This window comes from Monodelphis domestica, chromosome 1, assembly GCF_027887165.1.
Source record: "Monodelphis domestica isolate mMonDom1 chromosome 1, mMonDom1.pri, whole genome shotgun sequence".
NCBI classification, from domain to species: domain Eukaryota; kingdom Metazoa; phylum Chordata; class Mammalia; order Didelphimorphia; family Didelphidae; genus Monodelphis; species Monodelphis domestica.
In genome coordinates this window covers 434,947,752-434,974,314 of record NC_077227.1, presented here as the reverse complement: position 1 = coordinate 434,974,314, position 26,563 = coordinate 434,947,752, and the positions used below count along the sequence as shown (strand labels likewise).

Below are 26,563 nucleotides of genomic sequence, written 5' to 3'. Positions count from 1 at the left end.
AAATCATTATGTTAAAATTTAACATATACAAAACCCCAAAAGTAGGATTCTTATTTAATACTTTCAATGAATTAATTAATTTGTGTTCAATATTTTACCAGACCTGCTAAGAAATGGGATAGTGCTGCTATTCAATACTTTCAGAATATTCTAAAAGGTAAGACAAAGAAAAGCAAGACCTGACTTTAGCTTTATGCATTCTTATTTTTTTGTGTTTCATATAGTTACTGTTAATTTGATAAGGCATTCTTGCAAACACTGGATGAACCAAAGGAAGAGAGAGAAGGGCTTCTATGTGGATAACTAAAGATTTTATAATAATTTGTGTTTCCTGCTAAAATTTTCAATATGTCTGAATTTTAAAATTATAGTTAGCCTCTTGATTTCATTAATAGTTAAAGGCATACTAGTAATAATAATAAACCTAGTATGACTATGAATACCTCTTTTGTGACAGGTACTATATTGGGTGTCCATGTCAGTTGATATTTTCTCTCAGTCTGGTTGTTAGATGAGAAATAAGATATCGTGATACAACAAAATTGTCAACCATATATTATAGGCTATAAATACTATAGGAATTCTATGGGAATAAAAGTTTTGTGGAAGAAATAGGCCTTGAACTGTCTTGGGTGAATGGGGATAGGATTTGTTTGGATGGATGAAGGAGATGCATGGAATTCTGTAAGAGAGGTGGGAAGGAGAGCTGGTAGGAAATTCTGAGCAGAGTTGTAGATATTGGAATAATAAGTATGGGTATAGGTGTACATATACACATGCACATACACATATGACACATGTGTGTTTATATGTTACACGAACAGGCCTGGGAATGCACTGCTGTCTGAAGACCAGTCAAGCAAAATTCAAAGACAACCACCAAAAGACAAAGTAGGGTAACCAGGAATGTGAAGTGTCTCAAGTTCTAGCCAGATGAGGATAGAATTGGAGATTTCTGACCTGGAGAAGAAGTATTTTGAAGTACTTTCCTTTAGGAGAAGGATTAGAAGTTGTCATTACCAGAAGTAGTGTTAATTTTGAAAGATACTGATTTGGGCCCAGAATTTAGAAAAATAGTTTAGTTTTAGTCACATCTAATGATTATGAGGAAGTATTTTAGGAGAATTGTCCTGCAGAGGCATTTGGCTTTATGAGACTTGGATCTCAGGCAAGAAATTGAGGTTGGAGTCATTTACTTGACTTAGCTAACAAAATAGTAAGATAAAAAGGGATAATTTCTCTGAGGAAATGAGTGTAGAAACATATAGTAAAAGAATTGAGCTTTTGTGACTCAACTGAATAAAGTAAAGATCCAACCAAGGATACAAACCCCCATAATTTGACAATGAAAGGAGTCTGTGGATTTTAAAATTAACAATCAATAACTAAATATTATATTTTATAAAGTTTTATTAATAATAACTAAATCAAAAGAACTGCCTGATTTCAGCCCGGTCACAGGTCCAAGAGAGGACGAGGGAGGAGTCACAGCCACTTAAATACAATCACACAAAATGCAGGGATGCAAGAAAAGGGAATTTGGGGAAATTCTAAGGGATTTCTGAGGGATAAAGTCCAAAGGCTCAAAATCTCCATTTATACAAGTCCATCTTCACACCCTCAGTATAAATTGCCTTTTTCTTTGTTAAAATTTCCCCCATACAGGAAGCTTACTTATGCTAAAAATCATTCACTCAGAATCCTCAGACTTGACATTTGGTTTACTGAATGTTTTCTATGTGCACTGAGGGTACAAAGTCAAAAATAAAACAGTCTTTGCCATCAAGGACCTAATCTCTCTAATTTCTGAAATGCCTTGCATTGATTTTAAACTTCACTCATTCAATTTTTTTCCCATTCCTAGGATTTGGGGGTAGAGGGATACAGCAAGGTGGTTGTTAGGACATCTGTTGCTGGGAAGAATAAGGAACATTTAAATCAAATGAAACCTGGCACCAGATTATAGATGTATAAAGAAACATTCAGAAAAAAATTATCTGAATGTTAGATTGTTCTTTTTAATGCCAAGTAGTATAGTCCAAATTCTAAGAAATGAAAAGGTGAATGGTAGTTAGTGCTAAGTTTCAAAGACATTTTGTTTTAATGCCATAAAAATGACACTTTCATTATTCATATTTAGCAACCACACAGATTGAAGCAAAATTATGTGGTGTAGAAGAAGATATTTTTGATGTTTACCTTTATGTAACTATTAAAAATGAAAAGGTAAGTGAATATCAGTTTGTACTGGAAAAATGCTATATTTGGAATCATAGAATCTCAGAAATTTAAAGTTAGAAGAAATATCTGAAGCTATAACTCAATAAAGGATCCTTTCCTATGAGCAGGTCCAGCCCTTTTAGAAATACTTCCTATGAGGGAGAAACACCTTACCCTCCCCAAAGCAGCCAGCCCAGCCCACTTTGGAATAGATCTAATTGTTAGGAATTTTTTTTTCTTATATCAAGCCTACACTTGCCTCTTGCCAACTTTAACACCCATATCCACCCCTGCCCATAGGGGAGAAGCCTAATCTTTCTCCTAAAGGACAATACCTCAAAATATTTAAACAATAGTTTATTGCTCTCCTTAAGTCTCTTTTTCCCCCCAAAACATCCCCATTCCATCCTCCTGTGGCTGAAACTTGAGTCACTTTATTCTCTTGGTTACCCTGCTTTGTCTTACCTAAAATACTGTGCTTAGAACTGAGCATAGTTTTCTAGATGTGTACTACTCAGGGTAGAGTGAAATATTAGCTTGCCACCTTCTTATTTCTGAGTTCCCTTTTAAAATCACATTAGTTTTCTTAGCCACTACTTAATGTATAGACTTGTATTGAGCACTAAAATCCTCAGATCTTTTGAAGGGAAGATTCCCAAATATGCATTTATATACTATCACATTTCAGTGTATGGAAGAAAAACAAAGACAGAGGGAAACACAGAAAACAGTTTTGTCACCATTTTGTTCAATTTAATATATATATAAACTTTTTTTAAGCCCTTACCCTCTGTCTTAGTATCAGTTTCTAGACTAAGAACAATGGCAAGGGCTAGGCAATTAGGGTTAAATGGCTTGCCCAGGATCATACAGCTTGGATGTGTCAGTCACACTTCAGCCTAGAACCTCCTGACTCCAGGCCTATCACTCTGAACACTGAGCCACCTAGCTGCCTCTGTTGCTTATATTGATAGTTTTTATAATTACAATAAAGTAAAATTTGGTCTTAGTTGAGAGCAGTGTTTGAAATATAGCCTTAACTGACTTTTATATACTTCTAAACTTTATGATGGGTTGACAAATTATCTTTCACTTTTAAAAAAATATTAAAAAATTGGAATCGTGGCATGGAGGACAAAAAGGAACTAAGAGAACATATCTTCTCTTGTCAACTAAGCCCTCATTGTTCAAAGAGTTGGCCACCTAAAAACATGTTGGGTGGAAGAGGAAAGCAAAGCCAAGTTATAGTTAGAAATTTGACCCTAGGTAGATGAATGTTCCAAAGACAGTTAATTGGAAACTGACTTTTCTCAAATAGAAAATTATATTAACATAACATAAAAAATTTAAAATAGCACCAATATGAATTATAAAATATTTTTTTAAAGTACAATTTTGTTACTTTATATTATAGATTAACTCATATTGTGTACATATATAAACTAACTCATATGTATATATCTTCAGACACACTTGAAGATGTTTTAAAAGTTTTTTCCCTTTATATGCAGTATTTTAAATACTTATTTATGCATCAGTTTTGTTTGTGCTATTAATTTGAATTGTCTATGAAGAGTGATACTTATTGTGGTAGAGTAGATAGAATCAGAAGACCTGGGCTTGTGTCAAGCCTCTGACACATACAGTGAGATCAGGAACAAATCATTTTGCTTCTCAGTGCCCTAGGCAATTTTCAAAAGCCATAAGTTTTTAAAGTTCTACAGCTTTATAGATGGAGAGAAGTTTCATACCCAAATTCTCTATAATAATAAAATCATTAGTGCAAACCTCAATTATTTAATAGTCAGTTTGTTAAAACCATGTTTCTCAAAGCATGATCTGGTAGTTCCAAGTTCCCTAAGACCCTTTCTGGGGGGTTTGTAACTTTTTTTCATAAAACAAAGGCATTTTCATTTCTAACATGGTAAATATCAATACATATAACCCACATAAACAAAAGCTCTTTGGGATCCTCAGTAATGTTTAAGAGTATAAAAGGAAAAATTTGAGATAAAAAGTCCAGTTCCTGTTGAAATTAGCCCCCCAAATCTGAATTAATATAATTCACATTAGTGACATTTTATTATTACTATGGTTCTTAAATGGGGTGTGCTCTCAGAGACTATGTAGTTTTCGATCAATTAGGATTATTCAGCAAAAATAACTTTTGAAGATTCAAAATAAAAATGGTTAAAAAAAGAATTTTAAGTTATCCCAAATCTGGCTAGACACTGTCCTTCTGCATCCTACCATGCCATTATATAATATAAGATATCCCTCTTAATGTTCAGGAAGAGGGCCCTTTGCCCCCACATTTTTATCTCCCTCAAATAGGTCTAAAGCATTATATGGAAAAATCCCTTCATATTCCCTTTCAGAAGAGAAAATGGGGATGGTTTTCCCTACTCACATAAGTCCTTTTGTGCCTGAAATGATGCTGGATTTTAGAATGTGGATGGAGGATCATAGACATTGAGCAAAAGGTAACTTAGAGATGATCATCTAGTTCAAGCCCCTCATTTTACAGAAGAAGAAAACTGAGACTCAGAGAGGTGAAGTGAGTTGCCCAAAATGACAGAGGGAATAGTAAATAGTGGACCACAGGCAAGATTGTAACCCAGACCTCAGGCTCTAAATGCAGCGCTCTTTCTGTACCACTCAGAAAGACTAGGTCAGGTGTTGAGTGGGACTTCAGATAGTTTTTGGAGGATAAGAAGATATATGTTAGATGTAAATTAAAGAAGTTATCTGATAGGAAAGAATGGCCCATAAAGAGTCTTGAAGTTAGAAATGGGTGGGACCAAGGAAGTTAAGGATATCTCAGGAGATAGAGATGTAACTCTTCCCTAGACTGTGGCATTGGGGTGAGGCAGGCCATTCCTTAACATTAAGCACTGTGCCAAATGCTGCTTAAAGTGTTTGGTACCATTTAGCAGAATAATTGTCATTTAACTTTATTCTTTCTTTCTCATACGCATGTGTTTCATTTTAAAGGTATGTGTTAATGATGATCTGGTTGCAAAGAACTTTGCTTGTTATGTAACACCCAAAGAAAAGAAAATTGATTGTTCAGAGAAATCTACAACAAAGAGTTTAGAATCCTCTCCAGATAAAATCAATCCTGCACTTGCTCTTTGGCCAATGTTGTTGCAAGAAAAGAATCCTGAAAAACTTGAAAAGGGTATGTATTACTTCACATGCTAATATATTTTCAATATCTTTATATTTTCAGTCATCTCTTTTAGAGAAAACTAGCTCAGAGGTAAATGCCACCAAAGTCCAATATCCTATTGTGGAATTAGGCCTTTGATTCATTCCTATCTCTGATTCTTAACTACCTGTGTTACCTTGGGCAATTATTAATGTATTGTCCCTGGACCTCAGTTTTCCCACCCCCCAAAAAAGGATTGGACTAGATGGCATCAAGGGTGGGATATGGGTATAGATCTGTGATTCAACAATAGCATGATAATTGCTTCATGAAATCTACCCTTTCAGACTATGAGCAAATAAATCTGGCAAAGAAAATTTTTGAAAACAGACCCACTGATAGATACTTCTCTGAGGACCAACCTAACTAAATCAACAGGCTAAAAGAAGATTTTTTTTTTCATCCAAAATAATTCTACTTGGATCATAGAATCAATGTCAGAAAGGACCTTAGAGATCATCTAGTCTAGTGGTGTCAAACTCAAAAAGAAATGGATCCCTGCAAGTTGCATCTTAACTTGGAAAACCACACACTAACATCTGTGATATATTATATTTTTTCTTATTTTGTTAAACATTTACCAGTTACATATTAGTATGGCACTCAGTGGGCTTCAGGATGGCACTGGGTTTGGGGGGCTTTGGCCTCCAGTTGGACACTGGATCTACTTTACCTCCCTGATAGAGGAGGGACCGAGGCTGAGAAATGGAAGGATTTGTCCAAGGCCATACAGGCAATAAGTAGCAGAGCCAAGATATGAACCCTACCTGCTTTCGGTTAGTCAGCAACTACTTTAAGCACTTAATAGTGTACCCTGCACTATGCTAAGTGTGAAAGGCAGTACCTCCAAGAAGTGTTTGTTCTAATGGGGGAGACAACATGCACATTAATAGGTATAGGACACAAAATAGATGAGTGACCTAACCTCTGTCTCAGTTTCCTCAACTGTCAAATGAAGATAATAACAGCCACCTACCTCCCAGAGTTGTGAAGATCAGATGAGATAATATTTATAAAGCACTTAGTATATAATGCTTGACACATAAGTACTGTATAAAAGTTGTCTTGTTCGGTCATTTTTCAGTCATGTCTCTCTTCATCCCATTTGGGTTTTTTGTTGTTGTCATTTTGTTTGGATTTTTTTGGCAAAGATACTTGGGTAGTTTGCCATTTCCTTCTCCCTGTACTAAGCCTTGAAGGAAGCCACAGAATCTAAATGTTGGAAGCGAAGGAGAGCAGCACATTGCAAGCATCAGCAGAGCCTGTGGAAAGGCATGGAGAAGAATGATAGGTGCCCATCTGAGCAATAACAAATAAGCTGATTAATGTGGCTGGATCATAGAGAATAGAGTGGGGAGCAAAGTACAGAGAGAGTTTTAATGGGAGACAAGATTTTTAGGTTTGATAATGAGATGATAGGAAGTCATTGGAGTTTGTTGATCAGGAACATTTCATGGTTAGATGTGTGCTTTAGAAAAATCACTGGCAAATGAGTAGAGGATGGGTTGAAGTCAAGTAAGACTTGAGGCAGAGAAAGCAGGGGAAGGCTGTCACAGGCATCCAGATGAGAGGTGATCATGGCCTCAGAAGGGAGAGAGGGCCCTCATGAGGAGAGATGAGGGACTGCAAGCTCTTGGAGGTAGGTACAGTCTTCATTTTGTCTTTGTATTTGTATTCTCAGTGCCTAGCACCTAGAAGATGATTAAATACTTATTAATTTAAATGGGATTAATCTAAGAGGCTATTATTTAGGCATTGAGATGGAAGCATACTCACTGAACTGCAGATCCTTGAAGGAAATGCCTGGATATAGTAATATAAATTGGTTAGACTTATTTTGTCTCCATTTTAATGGTTTTTAAATGTGTGTGTATAATTAGATATTGAACACCTTAGGAATAGGAACTTTTTTTTTTAGTAATTCTTCCTTCTGACTTAGAATCCATACTAAGTATTGTTTCTAAGGCAGAAAAGAACTAAGGGCTAGGCAATTGGGGTTAAGTGAATTGCCCAGGGTCACACAGCTAGGAAGTGTCTGAGTCCAAATTTGAACCCGAGACCTCTTGTCTATAGTCCTGACTCTATCCACTGAGCCAACTAGCTGTCCCTAAAACCTTTTCTTTATTGTTATATCTACCCCAGAGCTTAATACAATGTGTTATACATGCTTTGCTGGGTCTGTGATCTCATCCACTTGCAAATAGCACCTGATCCTTTAAAAAAAAAATTTAGACTATTTTTCCATGATTCCATGATTCATGATTTCCCCCTTCCCTCCCCCGCTCCCAGAGCTGACAATCAGTTCCGCTGGGTTATACATGTATCATTGTTCAAAACCTATTTCCATGTTACTCATATTTGCAGTAGAGGGATCCTTTAACATCAAAACCCTAATCATATTCTTATCGAACCATGTGATGGATCATATGTTTTTCTTCTGCATTTCTGTTCCCACAGTTTCTCTGGATGTGAATAGCAAAGTTCCTCTGGATTGTCCTGGGTCATTGCATTGCTGCTAGAAAAGTCCAATACATTCGATTGTGCCATAATATATCAGTCTCTGTGTACAACATTCTCCCGGTTCTACTCCTTTTGCTCTGCATCAATTCCTGGAGGTCATTCCATTTCACATAGAAATCCTCCAGTTCATTATTCCTTTGAGCACAATAACATTCCGTCACCATCAGATTCCACAATTTATTTAGCTATTCCCCAATCAATGGATACCCCCTCATTTTCCAGCTTTTTGCCACAACAAAAAGTGCAGCTATACATATTTTTGTATAAGTCTTTTTCCTTATTATCTCTTTGGGGTACAAACCCAATAGGATCCACACCCTTTTCGACTTGTTAAGCTTTTGCCCATGTCCTACCACAAAAATCCATGACAGAGGCCCATCTGGTGTGCCCTGCATCCTTATCCTTGTCTTATCTTGTCATTGTGTGGGCACCAGTGGTGCCTTTTTACTAGGTGACTGACCTAGCCTCCTTTTAACCTCCATCATCCAAAGTGAATCTTCCTCTGATTTGAATTTTGCTTCATCCGGACAGTAGGGACAGGGACTTAATAAGCTCAAAACACTAGCAGTGGTTTCCTGGGTCTGAGGTAGGAGCTCAAGCAGCCTGGGTCCTGGGGAGAAGGTATAGATGATGTTAAACCTTATTCTTTACCAATTACTATTTTCTGAAGACCTAAGGACTGCTTAGCCTGCTTCTCTTTTCACTATTAGCCCCTATTTTATCCTTCCATCCACTCTGGTAAAACATAAAGTTGTTGGGATAGGAGAGGGAAACCTGATTCATTTTTGTCTTTTTATAACTAACCCCTGCACAATAGTGTGGACATTTAATAGATGTATAATAAGCATTTACTGAATTGACAAACTAGAGTTTTTCTCTTTTTCTGCTTTGTTGCAGAATGCAGTCTCACAGCTTCTCTATTCATATGTCCTGAAAATAAGTGAAAACCTCCCCTCACTTGTTTTACATGTTAGCTGTGTTCCTGAAAAGGTCTTTTCAAATTTAATGTCTATAAATTTAATTATTTATTTCACTCTGGAAATTCATTTTAATGCAAAAGTCAAGCCTGATTTATTTTGTACTCTCAGATATTCATATGCAAAATTTTCTTACATTGAAGCAGGCTTATATGAAAGTCATAAGAGAGTTTACTTTCATAGCAATTGTTTTGGGAGACCTAACTTGTAGTCCAATAATATTACCATTGTTCATACAGTTAAGAGCATTCTTCTTCTAGAATTCTCAATTTACTAATCACACAGGAAAATTTAGTCTTTTTAAGTCGAAAATGACATTACTCAGTTCCTTACCCACTAGCCTTTCCTTTAATCTTAGACTACTTTCTTTTTAAAAAAATTTTATTGTCATACAAAACATACTTCCATGTTGGTCTTTGTTGTAAGAGCAAAATCATACACAACCAAAACCCCAAAGTAAAACCATAAGTACACTGCTGTATGGCTCCCAACAGTTCTTTCTCTGGAGGTACATAACATTCCCCTTAAAGATTGTCCCAGATCATTGCATAGCTGAGAGTAGCCAATTTTTCATAGATAATCATTGCACAATATTGCTTAGACTACTTTCAGAAGTTAAAATCTAGCCTCAAGAAGAATAAAGAGTTTTTCCACCTTTAAAGATATGCTGGAAAACTTGCCTCTAGCTCACAATAAGTTCTAGTGTGGTCAACCCCTTACTTGCATCTTCTCTAACTAAAACATAGTATAGTGAGAATGAATGTTCTGGATGATTGTAGGATCCTCTGTCATTAAAGAGAAATATTAAATATATAATATTTGGGAAACAAAAGTAAAGAAACTATGGTAAGATATTCCCAAAAGTTATAAAAATAAAAGGTTGGAAAAGGGGTTGGGGCTTAAATTTGTGCAATTAACAAAATTGAGTTAAATTGAACTCCACATTTCCTGAGCATTCCATCTATCAGGGTTTTACAGTATTTTTAAGTCCTCATTTTCCCTCCCTTGCTCATCTATGAACTGTTATTTTTTAATATTTTATCTGATGATTTTTTTTAATTTGCAGGTGTGATTTTACAACGTAATGGTCTTTCATTACATTTTCCCTCTAAAAAAATCAGTGAGAAGATAGAGAAAATATATAAAGAAAAGGACTGTATCTCCTTAAAAGAAATAAATAAAATTGTAAGTATTTAAAATTGAATGAATAGAAAAGCTCATAGTCTTGCTTTTTTAAAATTCATAATAAGGACAGTACTTTTTCTTCTTCATAGGTACTCAAATCTAATCTGACCCCATTTCATACATAATGAATGTTAACAGTCGTTTGAATAAATATTTTGAGATCCAACTATCCTGTCAAATCATAGACTCTTTGAGTTGGATTGTCAGTAGCAAATCTTTGCTCTTAATACACTAAGCTTTTGTAAAACTCCAAAAAAGATCAGAAAAATAAGAAAAAGGATTCAGATATATGAGCATATTTATAATACCTCTTTTTATCAATGCAAAGCTTGGGAATGTATTAGGTAGTGCCCATGAATGGCTGAACACATTGCATAGGAATATAATGGCATATTGTAAATATTGATTTAAGAAGTGACAAAAGGAACATTTTCATAGAAATCTGGGAATACTTGTATGAACTGACGTGTAATGAAATGAGAGGCATTGGGAGAGCAATTTATTCAGTAATGACAACATTGTAAAAATAAACCACTTTGAAGACTTAACTCTTATCAATACAATATCTAGCCCTGATTCCAAAGGACTCTCGTGTATACTACCCACCACTTGATATGAAATAAAAGTGCGAAGTAAGACATACCCCAGTATTGCCAACAAATAATTATCCAGCCTCTGCTTGAGAACCTCTGACTAGAATGCCAGTACTTTCTGAGGGAGCCTACTATATTTTGGAAAGTTCTAGTCATTTTGAAATTTTGTTTTTTATCTATCCAAAATTAGACTCTTAGGGTTCTTCAACTTAAAACCACTGCCCTGCATTTTGGAGTCAAGCAGAATTAGTTTCTATTAGGACAGCCCTTCAGATTCTTGAAGGCAGCTATTATCATGTGATTCTTCTATTCTCCAAGCTAATGCTTCTGGTTTCCTCAACTGATTTTTCTTTGACAAGAATACTTAACTTGAGTTCTTTAAACATATATTTAAGAAATCTTTTCATAACCATTTTTGAATATAATTGGTTTTCTTTGTAACCTTGTGTTTCTTATTTTTTGCATTTAAAAGCATTATTCTGACATTGAGTCTATATGTTTGTCCAGACTGAGAAAGGTGACACCCTTGTTTTGTGGCAAGATTTTTAGGTACCTTACCATGATAGTTGCCCTCTTAGACAGTATATATTGATGTTATGACTACCTTGGATTTTTTTTTTACATTCTCTGTCACATGACATCTTTGAGCTTGTTGACATTTTTTATTAAAAAAAAAATTCTCTAGTCATGTCTTAAACTTTTGCAGCAATTTTAAACCTTGGAATTTATTTTCACTTGTGAAGCTGTTTTTCAATCCTGACTCTGTCATCCATTGTCTTGGCTATTTGTCTCAGGTTTGTGCCATCTGCAGATTTGATAAGCAGGTCATTACTGTAGTAATCCACCTCTTTAACAAAACTGCTAGAAGAACAAAAGGCCAAGCACACATTTCTGGAATATTCTATTAGAAACTTCCCTTGTGTTTAGGCAAGCTCTGTAACCTCCCTGAATCTCAGTTTCCCAGTTTGTAAAGTGAGAGGCTCGGACCAGGTGACAGCTAAGTACTAGTGTAATTCTGAATCCACTTAACTATAATAGCGTGCTATTAGGTGTATAGCACAGTAGATAGAGCGCTAGGCTTGAAGTCAAGAAAGCTTAAGTCAAGAAATTCAAAATTTTAGATCTTACTAGATACATTGATCTGGGCACATTGCCTTAAAATGGGGATAAGAATGGCACATACTTTTCAGGATTGTCTTGGGGTCAAATGAGATAATATTTGTAAAATGTTTAGCATGGAGTGCTTGGTACATAGTAATCACTTGATAAAGGATTTCCTTTCCCTTCCTTTCTCCCCTCATCTCTGCATTTTATCTTCAAGACTCACACAAGAAACTACCCGTTGCTCTCCTAAAATCCAGGAGTACTATGTCTAAAGCATTCCCCTGATTTACATCTCTCATGACCTTTCCTGGGAGAGAATGAAGTTAGTTTGCATGACTAATTCTGAATAATACTGTGCTGCAGGTTAGTGGTTACAGTTTCCTCTACATGCCCACAAACCATCTTTTCAATAACATATACCAGAATTTTACTATGAACCAATCTCTGCATCTCTGAATTGGAAGACTCTAAACTCAAAAGTTTGTTGTTGTTTTTTTTAAATCAGGACTTTTCCCATCTCTCCAATAATTTTTTTTCCACAAAAGATTGACAACAGGTTTGTGATCACATCTAATTTATTTTAATAAATGTTTTAATAATCTTTTAAAATATATTGTGATTTTCTTATAAAGACTAAAGTCCAGCATAACTCTTCCCCTGGAGGAAAGAATTAGTGTCTTAAAAGTCTTATTGCAATCTTAAACTTTAATAGCAAAACAAAGTAGCATTTTATAGTAGCAAAAAAATTAGAAATTTAAGTGAGTGCCCATCTATCAAGGAATACCTGAACTAAAGGAAAATTATTGCTATATTATAGCTTTGCTTAAAACTACAAAAAGATACTGTGTTTTTAGAGAAAAGAAACTACCATCAGTCCTCCTTGATAGCATGACTTTTCTATACCTATAGTTCACTACCTATTTATTGAAAAAATAAGCAGTGGATTGAAGATCAGTCAGTACATTGATCAGAGTTCTGCTTATTTCTCTTTATGTGATTGTGGCCATTGTATGAATTGTTCACTTGGTGCTGTTTATTTCTACATTTGTGTATACAAGTTGTTCTAAATTTCTCTGAATTCTTCAGTCATCATTTCTTGAAGTGCAATAATATTCCCTGTTCATATACCATAGTTCAGCCACCACACAATTGATAAGACACCTATTGGTTTCTAGTTTTTTGCTAATACAGAAAGTGTCATTGTTTTTAAATGGTATTATGTGCCAACTTTTAACACCATGGCACACAGTTCTACATATAATGTTAAAATGCTCCAGTGAACCCAGATTCTGGAAGTAAAATTCCCAGCAATGCCTAAATTGTAGTAACAATATCCCCTAAATTAACCTTTTAGTAATTAAAAATTTTTTGTTTTGCAATTTGGTATAGCTGGAATTTGCATTATCACTCTAGCCTCCTATTATATACTGCTGCCAGAGTAACTATTTTTCCTCAAGCACAGCTGTAACCATGGGATTCAGCCAACTTCAGTTTTCTAGGATCAAATATAAAATCCTTTGTTAAGATTTTGAATACCATCACAATCTGGCTCCAAATCCCTTTCCAGCCTCACTGGACATTATTCCTCTCTCTTTTACTCTGCAGTCCAATCAAATTGGTCTTTTTTTCTATTCTTCACACAGGATATTACATCTCCTATTGCAGTGCCTTTTCATTGGCCAACCTACATGGTAAACTCCTCCTTTTACAAACTTTGCAGTCTCTCTCTTTAGGCTCCATCTTTGGAAAGTGTCAGCTGATCCCCCCAACTGCTAGTGTCCTTCCAAATTACCTTGTGTTGAGCTAGTTTGTATAATTTTGTATTTATTCTCTTTCAATGTAAATATTATATATATTTTTACATGTATTTATCTTCTCTATTAGAAAGTAAGCTCATTGTGAATAGGAACTCCTTTCTTTGAACTTATGTCTCTAGCATCTACCACAGTGCTTGTCATGTAGTAGGCTCTTAAAGAATAGTAGTTTATTGAATCTAAGGTGGAATGATCATTCCTTCCCAAGATTTCACAGACTTGCATTTGAGTGACCAGCCCTTTCTGGTTTCAAAGGTGCTAATTGTTTCCTTCATTGCTTGTTCTAACTTTTGTACAATGACCAATTCTGCTTTTGGAAAAGAGTGCTTCAGTAGACATTAGGTTCTCTACTGTGTCATGTGCCTATACCAGGTTTGTGAATTCTTTTGCTTGTTTGATGCCCTTTTCTCAAATTGGATCTTTCTTGACTTCTTTGTAGCATCTAATAATATTGATCACCTTCTTCTCACTGGGTTTTCATGACATTGCTTTTTCTTGGTTTTACCTCTGGCCTGTCTTACCTTTCTCAATCATCCTTTTTGGCTCATCATTCTCATCATGTCTTCAGTGGACTTTTCCTGGATGCCCTTCTTGTTCTACTCTCCTTTGGTAACTTTACCAGCTCCTATTAGTTTTAACTGTCGACTTCCCAGGCTTTAATTCCAACCTTGATGTCTCCCACAAGGTGCCCACACTACTACTTTTCCATTGGGCATTTTCAAGTAAACATAGACAACTTAAAATAAATATATTGAAAGTAGAATTCATTATTTTTCTCCCAAATATATCCCTATTTCTGTTGAGGACACTTCTATTCTTCCCAGTCATCTAGGTTTGGGAGTCATCCTCACTTTATCACTCTATGTATCTAGGCAGTTGACAAGTTCTGTCATTTCTATATATTATTCATGTGTCCCCTTCTCTCCATTTATAGGGTTATTGCCCTTTGTTAAGGTCATGAGAGAACCTCAGGAAACTTTTAGGAGATCTAAAATTCAGTCTACATATTTTATCTACAATACTGGTCACAAGCTGACATCTTACTTCTTCCTGAAGACCTCTGGTGAAGGGAGTCCAATACTACTACTTTTTTTTAAAGACCCTTTTGAACCCAGCACCTCCCATTTCTAAGTGTGGCTCTCTATCCACTGAGCAACCTAGCTTTCCCTGAGTCTTAATACTTCTTTTTTTTTTTTAACCCTTATCTTCTGTCTTGGAATCCAATACTGTGTATTGGATTCCAAGGCAGAAGAGTGGTAAGGGCTAGGCAATGGGGGTCAAGTGACTTGCCCAGGGTCACACAGCTGGGAAGTATCTGAGGTCAGATTTGAACCTAGGACCTCCCATTTCTAGAACTCACTCTCAATTCATTGAGCCACCCAGCTTCCCCCTTTTAATACTTCTTGAGAGAGCACATTCTTATTTGTATACTTTAATTATTAGGAAGTTTTTCCTTATAGTGAAAAAAAGTTGTTTGAAACTTCTAGTAATTATTTTGGGTTCTTTCTTCTAAAGACCAAACTGCCCCCATTTGTCCTTAATGTATTATTATTCTACAAGTTAAACCTTTTATTTACTTTAACCCATCTTTGTATCAGATGATATACATTGCTATTATCATACTGATCACCATCTAGTTGCTACTTTTCTTTCTAAAATAGGACACTCAGCATCAATCAGAGTATCCCAGTACTCTTGGAAGAAATAAGGTTATTCTAACCAGGGAAAAACACCCCAGAAATGGCATCTCTTATTCTTTATAGTCTTCCTTTCAATGAACTCTGATAGCATTACTTTTTTTGTAATGTTATACTTTTGACTCAGACTGAGTTTTTAAAAAGCACCAAAATGCTCAGATCTTTTTCAATGAGAACATATTTAAGTTTCATATAATCTTAGCATTTCTAGAACTTCATTTAAGGATGGTTTGTAATATGTTTTCCTTAGTGCTTGCTTATGATCAGACTATGGTCAAGGACCAAATTAAATGTGAGAAGAGATTGTTGAGAATTTATTTGGCTTGCTTGGATTTTGATAGAGAACCACTGTAACAGAGAGTATTTGATGGTATAAGAGGGAGAGAGAGAATGGCGTACTCTTCCCCCTCAAGGCAAAGCAAAGGAGAGGCATCTATTATTAAGTTTGACTAAAAGGGAGAAGGAGTCTGTGTTTTCCCCCTTCAGCACTGACTAAATATGGCTCCTCACTAAGCCTGTCAAGTTACTCCCCAATATTACATTGTTTCTATCCAGCAAGTTCTTCTTCCTAGGGGGAAAGAGATCCCTTCACTCCCCTCTCAGTTGTAAACTGCCCTTACTCAGTTTAGCCAGTTGTAGTAAATCACAAGTTTATTCTAAATATAGTAAGGAAACAGAATGAAGTTGGGAAGGGCTGGTAACTTGAGGTAAAAATGGGAAGAGGGAGGAGGAGTCCCTAGCTGTCTAAACCGCTCCCCCCCCCAAAGTTAAGGGGACTTGGGCTTAATGGCCCCAAGCCCCTGAGGGATTCACAGTGATTAACCCTGACTTTTAGCCCTGTCCAGCAGGAGCCTCAGTTCAGGGGTGGAGACTGGTGATTCTTCTGGTGGACTCTGTTTTTTTCAGTCTTTGTCCACTTATTGGGGTTTTGAGGGGATGGGGATCAGGATTTCAAGGAAGGAAAGGTTTCTTGGGGATCAAGACCCAGCCAGACTGGACCTTCTTACCTCTGCTGTCTCAGTCAGAGTCACTGACTCTGACACTCCTGCTCTCTCTCCGAGTTCCTTTCCCCAGGATTCCAAATCTCTGCCCATCCCCCGCTGTTGCTGCTGGAATCTTTGGAACCACTCCAGGCTTTTCCCATGTCCAAAAAAGTCTGGGTTTCCTCCTCTCATGTACTACTTAAGGAGAGAGAGGGAGAGGGAGAGGGAGGGAGGGAGGGGGGTGGGATGACATAGTGAGACCTATGTTTTGGTAAAATCACTTTAGGTGATAACTCAGACACTTTGCTATGTGACCCTGGGCAAGTCACTTTATCCCCTCTGCCTAGCCCTTACTGTTCTGACTTAGAACTGATACATGGTATTAATTCTCAGGTGGAAAATAAGGGTTTAAAAAATTTAAAGGAAGAGATAGTTCTGAAGAAATAATATTTTAAACTATTTAAATATCCTGCCTTGGAACCAATATTTAGTATCGATCCCAATACAGAACATAAGAGTTTTAAAAAGAAAAGAACTTTAGTGGATGAAAGGGGCATAAATTGGAGGAGGGAGAGACTTGAGGCTGCAGACCTACTCACAGGCTATTGCAGTCGTCCAGATCATAGGTGATAGACCAGAGTGGGGTCAGTGCCACTTCTACCTTCCCCATATTGTTTTTGTCTGTTTTCTTCAAATCACAACTGAAGCATCACTTCTCACCTTGCCTATTTGTATGTTAATTGACTTCCTCAGTCTTTGCACTCTAAGTGGCCTCATCCCCCTCCCATCTTAGCCAACGTAGCTCAGGGGCAAGGGACTATCTTGCTTATATCTGGATCCCTATCACTTAGCACAGTGCATGGCCCATAGTGCTTAATAAATATCTTATTATTTATCATAAATAACCTCTGTTTAATATGTGAAATTAAATTTTGAGTGATTTTTAAAGCTCTGGTGTTTTAAAAGATAGTTTAGCAGTATGAAATACTCAGATATTTCTTAATAGTATATGCACTTGGAAAAATGAAAATGTTTTTGTTTTTGTGCAGACTGTTGCAACTTCAGCATATTGTCCTAGAAAAGGTGGCATAACTATTTATGCTGAGCCAGATGTACAAACAGAAAGGTATGATTGACAATTCAGTAAAGTTTCTTTATAGAACTAATTTTAGCTATCTTAATCTCATAAGTGGGTAGGTAATGCAGTGGATAGAGCACTGTACTTGGAATCAGGAAGTCTCATCTTTATGAGTTCAAAACTCACCTTAGACACTAGCTGTGGGACTCTGGGCAAAAATCACTTAACCCTGTTTGCCTCAGTTCTTCAACTGTAAACTGGAGAATGAAATGGCAACTACTCCAAGTGTCTTTGCCAAGAAATGGTGATGCAAAGAGTTGGACACAACAGAAAGAACTGAACAACCAAAAAATCTCTTAAGAGGTACTAGATGACTATACAAGAAACTGTGATAAAGGATATATTCTAGTAACTATAGACTAGTAAGTAAGCTTAGTGTTGATGCTCAATAAAATTCTCAAACAGATTAATAAATAGGTATTTTGTGAGCATTTAGAAAAACTTGTAATGATCACTAGAAAACCAGAGAATTTACTATCATCTCATTCAAACTTTTCACTTTCTCATGAGTTTAATAAGTTGGGACATTCATAGAATACCACAGATAAAATAATAGCTGATATGTTTATAATGCTTAGTACATATAAAGCATTAGTTTATATTGATTGCAGTAAAACAAATGACAGTCTCTTGAGCAATCTATATAAGTGCTATTAAACAGATTAGCAATTAATTGAATAACTAAGAGTATTAATTAATGGCTCTATATGTTCTTAGATCCTTCAGTCTTTATTTAAGGGATGCTAGATGGCTCTAGGTTTGACCCTGTCCTTATTTTATTATTATTATTATTAATTAATATTAATTATAATTATATTTTTATTATTTATTTATTATATATAATATATTATAAATATAGTTATTATTGGTTATAAAATAATAATATTAATTAATTAATAATTATTATTGTTAATATATTATTGTTATCAGTGCCTTCAACAGACACATAATTGGGGTCCTTAATAAATTTGCAGATAACACTCAAAGCAGGAAAGGATAATAGGATCAAAGATAGAGTCAAGATTTTAAAATTTGAAAGTTTGAACTGTGTGCTAAAGCCAGGAAAATGAAATATAAATACAAAAGATACATGAATTCTTAAACTAGAACTTCATAATGTAATTCAGCAAAGGTTTGTACTGTTAGGTGTTGAGGGGTAATATAAAAATGAACAACATGGTTCCTGTCTCCATGATCCTCCTCTGAAGGTGGGTTGGAGGGAGTGAAGAAGAGACACAAATGACTGTAAAACAAGTTAAATGTTATAATGGATATAGACATAATGCCCATGGGAACAAAAGTAGATGTCACATAGAAAGCAATAAATATTCACTATTGATCTATCTGTTTTGACAAAGATAATGTAATAGAAGTCAAAGTTTTCAGTTGATCTCAGACTTTGATTATGAGCCACTATTTCTTGATATATGCTTTTAAAAGTTGGCATAATCTTAAACTATTAATAGAAGTAAAATATCCATATCTGGAGCAACTAGGTGGCTCAGTGGATACAGCCCCAAACCTAGAGACAGGAGGACCTGAGTTCAAATCCGGCCTTAGATATTTTCTAGTTATGTGACCCATGGCAATTCATTTAACCTCAATTACCTATCCTTAGGACCAATGCTTAATATTGCTTTTAAGACAGAAGGTAGAGATTTTTTTTTAATCCCTAACACAGTTCAGTGCTACCTGTAGTGCCTCTGAGGTTCAGTGTCTTACTATGATAGAGCTATTAACAAATGATAATGAGTTCAAATGGTGATGAAGATGATAAGGAACTGAATTAGAAAGCAAGCCATACTGGAAAAAATGGAAGGGATTAACATTATTTACTCTACAAAAGACACATGCACAAATCACTATAGCACATCTATTATGAGAGAAGTACATAAAAAATTGGGAGAGATCCTACAGAGTCAGATGTAGCCAGCAAAGCCTTCATGGCAGAAGTGACATTTGAACAAGGCCTAGAAAGATGGAGGAACATTTTTTGGTGGAAATTTTGGATGGCATGAGTGTAAGAAAGCACTTTAGAGGAGCAGTCACTGTCTGATTTAGCTGGATTATCAGTTTTATCAGATAAATGAGGTGGTGACTTTTTTTTAAGCTATATTTCAGTTTTTGACATGTATATTTATAAAATGTTCTCATATGAACTTTCTTTTTTAAATTTCTAGTTCATGTCAGAAGTTAAATGAAAAACAATTCAAATTGACATTAAAGAAGAAATATGATGAAAAAAATGGCTGTGTAAAGTAAGGAATTTTCTCTAGTGACTAGACAGTTTTAAAATTTAGATTAGACAGTTTAAAGTTAAAGATTAGACAGATTTAAAGCTTAATAATGGCATAAAAACTTGAATTTTGCACATGGTTTAACACTGAAAATCAACTATATTTCTATTGGGAGCAATAGTACCTACTATATACAGAACATGTAATAATTTTGGTTTCTGGTTTTTCCCCATAGTTAAGCCATTTTTCTCCTGCTTTGTTTTAATTCTGTTTCTTATTTCTAAGTTCTTTGAGTAGAATAGTTATGAGTTGTTTCTCTATAATGGATGAATGTGCTAAAATGTGCAGTTGCAAAACTGTTAATTAAGTGTAGCTCATTTGTTGGTTCTTTGGGATTTTTTTTTTCAGCAGCAGTATAACATGGTAATCTTTGCTATTGATTTCTGTGGTTATTAGGCTTTCGCTTTTTCCCCCCCAGGTTGTCTTGAGCAAAAAAGAATTGATCACTGAGATAATAAATTCTACTACTTGTATTATCTAAAGGCTCTCTTATGGTGAAGTTAATTCCTCATAATTTGGAGCTGTAATAACTCTACATCTCTTCAAAATACTTATTTGGAAATGACTTAAATACAATTTACCTTTTGAAAATAACCATTTTTTTTCTTATGAAAAAGAAAGTTTTACATTTTTATCAGCTAGCCAGATATTTAAAAAAAAAACACTTTATTGCAGGTTAACTATAATTTAAAGATGCGTTTTTGTTTGAGTGAGGATCCAGGTTGGGGGGAGGAATGAATATACCTTTGTCATGATGTGTCTGTGCTCTTTAAGTTTATTCTCTTTGCTTCTTTCCTTAGGTGACATAGTTTCAAGGTCCCCACAAGAATGGGTTGTTTGGTTGACAGTTTAATAACTGACCTTCCCGTTCCTCATTTTTCATATCTATAAAAGAGGGAAATAGATTATATAATATCTAAGGACCCTTCTACTTCCAAAGAGTCTATGATTCTTTATTATGATATAAAGATCATTTTGAATGCTATTTAGTTGGTGTTAAAATAATTGAATTAAAAACACAAGAATAGTCTTAAATTATCATTTTAATTTAATATTTTATAGGTTGCTGCAGTTTTTAAATCCAGATCCTTTGAAAACTGATGGTATCCATGACATACAGCAGGTACTCCAAGGCTTCAAAATTCAATGAAAATATTTTTTTGCTCGTGTTTATATTGCCATCACCTCTTTACTTTTAGACTTGAGAACATGAGAGAAAGCATTATGGTTTTTTTAAAAAGAAGGGTGGATATCAGCATTCAACATGAAAGATCCAGAGCTCCACTCCCCCTTTCTACTTTATGGAGCAGTAATATTAATTTAATTTGATTAAAGCAGTTTTTTCTCTAAGTAGTGGTAAATGTATCCATGTAAACTTGATGTTAAAAAAAATATGGCTTTTTTGTGCATCTTCATTTGTGATCATCTTTAAAAACAGCTAATTATCAATTTTGTTCACTTTCATCAGTTGCAGAAATCAAAATCTGGCATCCTGCAGCCTTCTGTTGTTCTGAGAAACAAAATTGAACCCTGTTCATTTGAAACTGCACCACTTTCAGTAGATTTGAAAAAGGTAAACACAACAGTGTTATATTGTAATGGTATTTAGCCCTTTAGATGACATTACATGACTTTTTACATGATTAATTTTTTATTCCATCAATGCTTCAGAGTTGCCAAGTGCTTTCTAAACCTTATATATGTGTGAGCAAGAGTTGCTATTTTTTTTTTTAGTATATATAATGAGTTAATTAGAAGCCAGATCAAAAGCTACAGTTCTTGGGAATCTTTTACTGTTTGTTTGAATAGACTAGAACTAAGTGTGTTGACTCTCCTGGGAAGACTTTGAAACAAATTGACACAGATTCTTCTCCTTGACCTCAAGAAAGTTTCCTAGCCTGATTGAATTTTCTCTGCTTTTCTTTCCTGCCCTGTAAAGACAAGCAAACAAGAAAAAAGCTATTTGAAGCAGAGGGGTAGATGGTATGGAAGTGATATACTCCAAAGCAAATTAAGATTAAGAACTTAAGTTATTTCATTATTCTACTAAAAATGTATGTCTAGATAAAAGCTCACCTGCATAGTGAACCTCTTTTAACACAGAGGTGAGAGAAAGAAATATAACCCAGAAATGATGTGAGTGTGGGAAACCTTAGAAAAGAGCATTAAGATATGCTAGAAAAAGTATAGTTGAATGACTTCCATCTTTAGCATTAGTCGTGTGACTATGGACAAATCACTTGACCTCTTTGAGTCTCCTTATTTATTTAATGAGGAAAATAATATTTGCACTATAAAATAAGGATATGTGTACTGTTTACTACTTCAGAGTAGTTGTGAGTGAAAAATTTGATAAATACCATATTAAAAGAGTTATTTTTAGTAATACTCTTTTGTAAAAGTTATTTATCACATTTAAGTTTCCAGTTATAATTTTTTTGATGAAAGATCAAGAAAGATATATTTTCCTCCAATTACATGCAAAAATAATTTTTAACACTCTCTACTCCCTCTACCACCTCCGATGGTAAGCAAGCTGAGATAGATTTTACATATGCAATCATGTAAAATATTTTTCCATATTAATCCTTTTATGGAAGGAAACTTGAACAAAAAAAATTAAGGAAGTGAAAAAGGAAGTGGTCTGGATTCAGACTTCATCAGTTCTTTCAAAGGAGATGGCATTTTTTATTATTTATTATTTGGCATTATTTTAGATCATTTCATTGCCGAGAATCACAAATTTATTCACAGTTGTTCAATGAACAGTATTGTTCTCACTGTGTACAGTGTTTTCCTGGTACTCCATACTTCCTTCTGCATCAGTTTGTATAAGTTTTTTCCAGGTTTTTCTGAGCACTCCTCATCATTTCATATAGCACAATACAAAAATATAAATTGCCTAGATTAACAAAAGAGGAAATAATCCCATCTCAAAAAAGAAATTGCTATGCCAAAGGGCTATAAAAGAATGCATACCTTTTGATCCAGTAATACCACTACTAGGTCTGTATCCCAAAGAGATTTTTAAAAATGGGAAAGGGCCTATTTATTAAAAAATATTTTTAGCTCCTCTTCTTTGGTGGGAAAGAATTGAAAGCTAAAGGGATGTTCTCAATTGGGGAATGACTGCATTGTGGTATATGATGGTGATGGAATACTATTGTGCTATAAGGAATGATGAACAGGATGATTTCAGAAAGAACTGGAAAGACCTATATGAATTGATGCAGAGTGAAATAAGCAGAACCAGGAAAACACTGTACAGAGTTACATCAATATTGCGGAATGATTAAATGTGATAGATTTTGCTACTAACAATAATACAGTGATCCAAGACAATTCTGAGGGACTTATTAAAAACAATACTGTCTACTTACAGAAGAAAAAAAACTATTGGAGTGTAAATGCAGTTGAAAATACATTATTTATTACTTGTTTATTTGAGTACATGTTTGGGAGTTTTGGTTTTATAAGATTATTCACTTGTAAAAAATGAATAATATGGAAATAATGTGTTGCATGATAACACACATATAACCCAGATTGAATTGCTTGCTAACTCCAGGGTGGGTGAGGGAGGAAGGAGAGGGTAGGAGAGAATATGGATCATATAACTTCAGAAAACTTATGTGGAAATTTATTAAAACAAAACAATTTTTAAAATTGAACAAGCCATCAAAGAATTCCCAAGAAAAAAATCACCAGGGCCAGAGGGATTCATAGGTGAATTGTATCAAACATTTAAAGAACAACTAATACCAATACTCTACAAACTATTTGACAAAATATGCAAAGGAGGAATCCTACCAAATCCCTTTTATGACACAGATATGGTGCTGATACCTAAGCCCAGAATAATAAAGACAGAAAGAAAATTGGAGACCAATTTCTGTAATGAATATCAATGCAAAAATCTTAAATAAAATACCAGCAAAGAGACTACAACAATCATCCACTGTAACCAGATGAGATTTATACCAGGAATGCAAGGCTGGTTTAATATTTGCAAAACTATCAGCATGGCTGACCTTACCAGTTACCAAACAAACCAAAATCCATGGTTATCTCAGTAGATGTAGAAAAAGCCTTCTATGAAATACAACACCCCAATTCTATTAAAAACACTAGAAAGCACAGGAATAAATGTGAACCATTCCTTAATATGATGAGTAGTATCTATCTAATACCATCAGCAAGTATCTGTAATGGGGATAAGTTAGAAACCTTCCCAGTAAGATAATAGGTGAAACAGACAGGGATGGTTATTATCAGCACTGTTATTTAATATTGTACTAGAAATGTTAGCTTTAGCAGTAAGAGAAGAAAAAGAAATTGAAGGAGTTAAAATAGGCAATGAGGAAACTAAACTATCACTCTTTTTGGATGATACACAATGGCATACTTAAAGAATCCTAGAGAATCAACTGAAAAGCTAGTTGAAATAATAATTTTAGCAAAGTTGCAGAATACCAAAATAAACCTACATAAATCATTAGCATTTCTATATATTGCCAAGAAAAGTCCAACAGCAAGAGATAGAAAGAGAAATTCCATTTAAAATAACACAAGATGAGGGCATCTGGGTGGCTCAATGGATTGAGAACCAGGCGTAGAGATGAGAGGTCCTAAGTTCAAATCTGTCCTCAGACACTTCCTAGCTGTGTGATCCTGGGGAAGTTACTTAACCCCCATTTCCTAGCCATTAATGCTCTTCTTCCTTGGAACCAATGTACAGTATTGATTCCAAGATGGAAGATAAGGATTTAAAAAATTAAAATAAATAAAATAAAATGACACCAGACAATATAAAATACTTGGGAATCTATTTGCCAAGACAAACTCAGGAATTATATGAACATAATTACAAAACACTTTTCACACAATAAAGTCAGATCTAAACAATTGTAAAAACATTAATTGCTCATGAGCAGGCCAAGCTAATATAATAAAAATGATGATTTTACCAATCAAAGTACCAAAAAATATAGGTTTTCTAGGTTATAGACCTAAAAAAAAATAACAAAATTCATCTGGAAGAACAAGAAATGAAGGTCAAGGGAATTAATTTTTAAAAAAGTAAAGAATGGTGGCCTCGCAGTACCAAATCTCAAACTGTACTATAAAGCAATAATTGTCGAAACAATCTGGTACTGGCTTATATAGCACAATGATATTTATTACAATCATATGCCACAATAAATATTTTTGTACTTATAGGTTCTTTTTTTTTTTTAATCTTTTTGGGTTAAAGACCTAGTAATGGTATTACAGGGTCAAAGATTTTGTACTGTTTTATAGCTCTTTGGGCTTTGATCCAAATTGTTCTCCAGAATGCTTGAATCAGTTCACAACGGCTCCAACAGGGCATCAGTGTCCTTAATATTGCTCTTAAATAATAAAAGATTCAGAATGAGCCTGCATCTTCAATATTGAAGAAATATTATATTTAGAATATATAGTGATTGTTGAACATTAAGGTGAACAAGTTACTTCTAACATTCTCATTGGATAAGGAGGAAAAGATGGCAGTGCATCTCACCTCTGTCACTGTATTCCCTTGAGTAAATCAATTAACTTTGAAGCTTCATTTCCCTGTATAAAATGGGGTTAATATCTACTAACCTCTAGCCTTATAAGAAAAATACTTTATAAATTTAAAGTGCTATAGAAATAGGGCTTATTTATTATTATTTCTAGGCTGAAATAGTCTGTCACCTGAGGTATGCCTTGTTTTAATGAGGCTGCCATGTTTTAATCATATAGCTTCATCACTGGACTGCTTACTCTCTCTAGGGTGGTATGAACATCCTCCACATTGATGGCCAACAGTTGCTCACAAACTTAAGTTCTTTCCATATCCTAGGTTGTTATTAGTCTGGGTCAGATAGCTTGACCTCTTTGAAGATCACCAAGGTACCTTTTTTACTATCTGACTTACTTAATTTCATTTCATTATAATTTTCCCATTTTTATTTTGAAAAGTTTTTTTTTTTAGTAGAGGACAAAGTACAGTGTTACTATTCTTACAGTGTCAGATCCCTCCTCTGCCAATACTGTTGGTGTCACTGAAGTATTTGGTAGTTTCATAGTCAAAAAGTAATCAGAAGCATAGTATGTATAGTAGTTTTTCCATTCTGTCTAAGCTTGTCTTTTTGGCTTTGGCAAATATTAGGTATCCTAATGATAAGAGCTTGGGTAGTGCAAATCAGTAAAATCAGTTTTGTTTCTAATTCAGAATTTCTCTTGGTTACAATACAAGTTTATTTTTATGATCTGAGATAAAGTTAGAAGGATTATCGTCTTTCAAAATATAGTCACTTAATTGAGGTTGTCATACCTTCTTCCTACCTCTAGTGATTGTTGGTATGATTTCTAGCATAAATAGCTACTTCTATAACAATGAATTTGTTTCTGAGTTAGAAAATTATATATGTTCATATAATAGGTGTTTTTTTTTCTCATTTGCATGTTGTTTGTTTTCTGGATTTTTTCTTTCTTTCTAGAATTGTGATTTCCTAGGATAGTTTCTGAGATTTGTGGTATAGAACATAACTTTCTTTCAAACATTCTAGGGAATTCTAATTGTGAGGGTTCAAATGAACTTATCTTGTTCTTATTTCTAAGATACATTATATTAAAACTGAAGTAGAAGTTTTTAAGCTGTGATAGCAGTCCAATTTAATTATGAAGGATAACATGAAGAATGATAGAAATTACACGTTACACTCCAAAATACAAATCTCAAAGTAGCTCTTAATTCATATTAACAAATTGAAATTTATTTTTTACAAGTATGTAATTTGAAAATATGTAATTTGATA

At 34.6% G+C, this 26,563-nt stretch overlaps 1 protein-coding gene across 9 annotated transcripts in view; it reads left to right on the top strand.

Moving 5' to 3' along the window:
- Window positions 1–26,563, top strand: part of TDRD12 (tudor domain containing 12) — a 79,185-nt gene that overhangs the window by 12,661 nt on the left and 39,961 nt on the right. For 5 of the 9 annotated variants that reach the window (XM_056812197.1, XM_056812199.1, XM_016428032.2 and 2 more), the window contains exons 6-13: window positions 102–157; window positions 2,141–2,226; window positions 5,215–5,401; window positions 9,995–10,113; window positions 17,354–17,430; window positions 19,623–19,700; window positions 20,802–20,862; window positions 21,208–21,312. In XM_056812197.1, the coding sequence (XP_056668175.1) occupies window positions 102–157; window positions 2,141–2,226; window positions 5,215–5,401; window positions 9,995–10,113; window positions 17,354–17,430; window positions 19,623–19,700; window positions 20,802–20,862; window positions 21,208–21,312 (769 nt within the window). The other 4 variants (XM_016428036.2, XM_056812201.1, XM_056812200.1 and 1 more) reach the window with 2 other exon arrangements.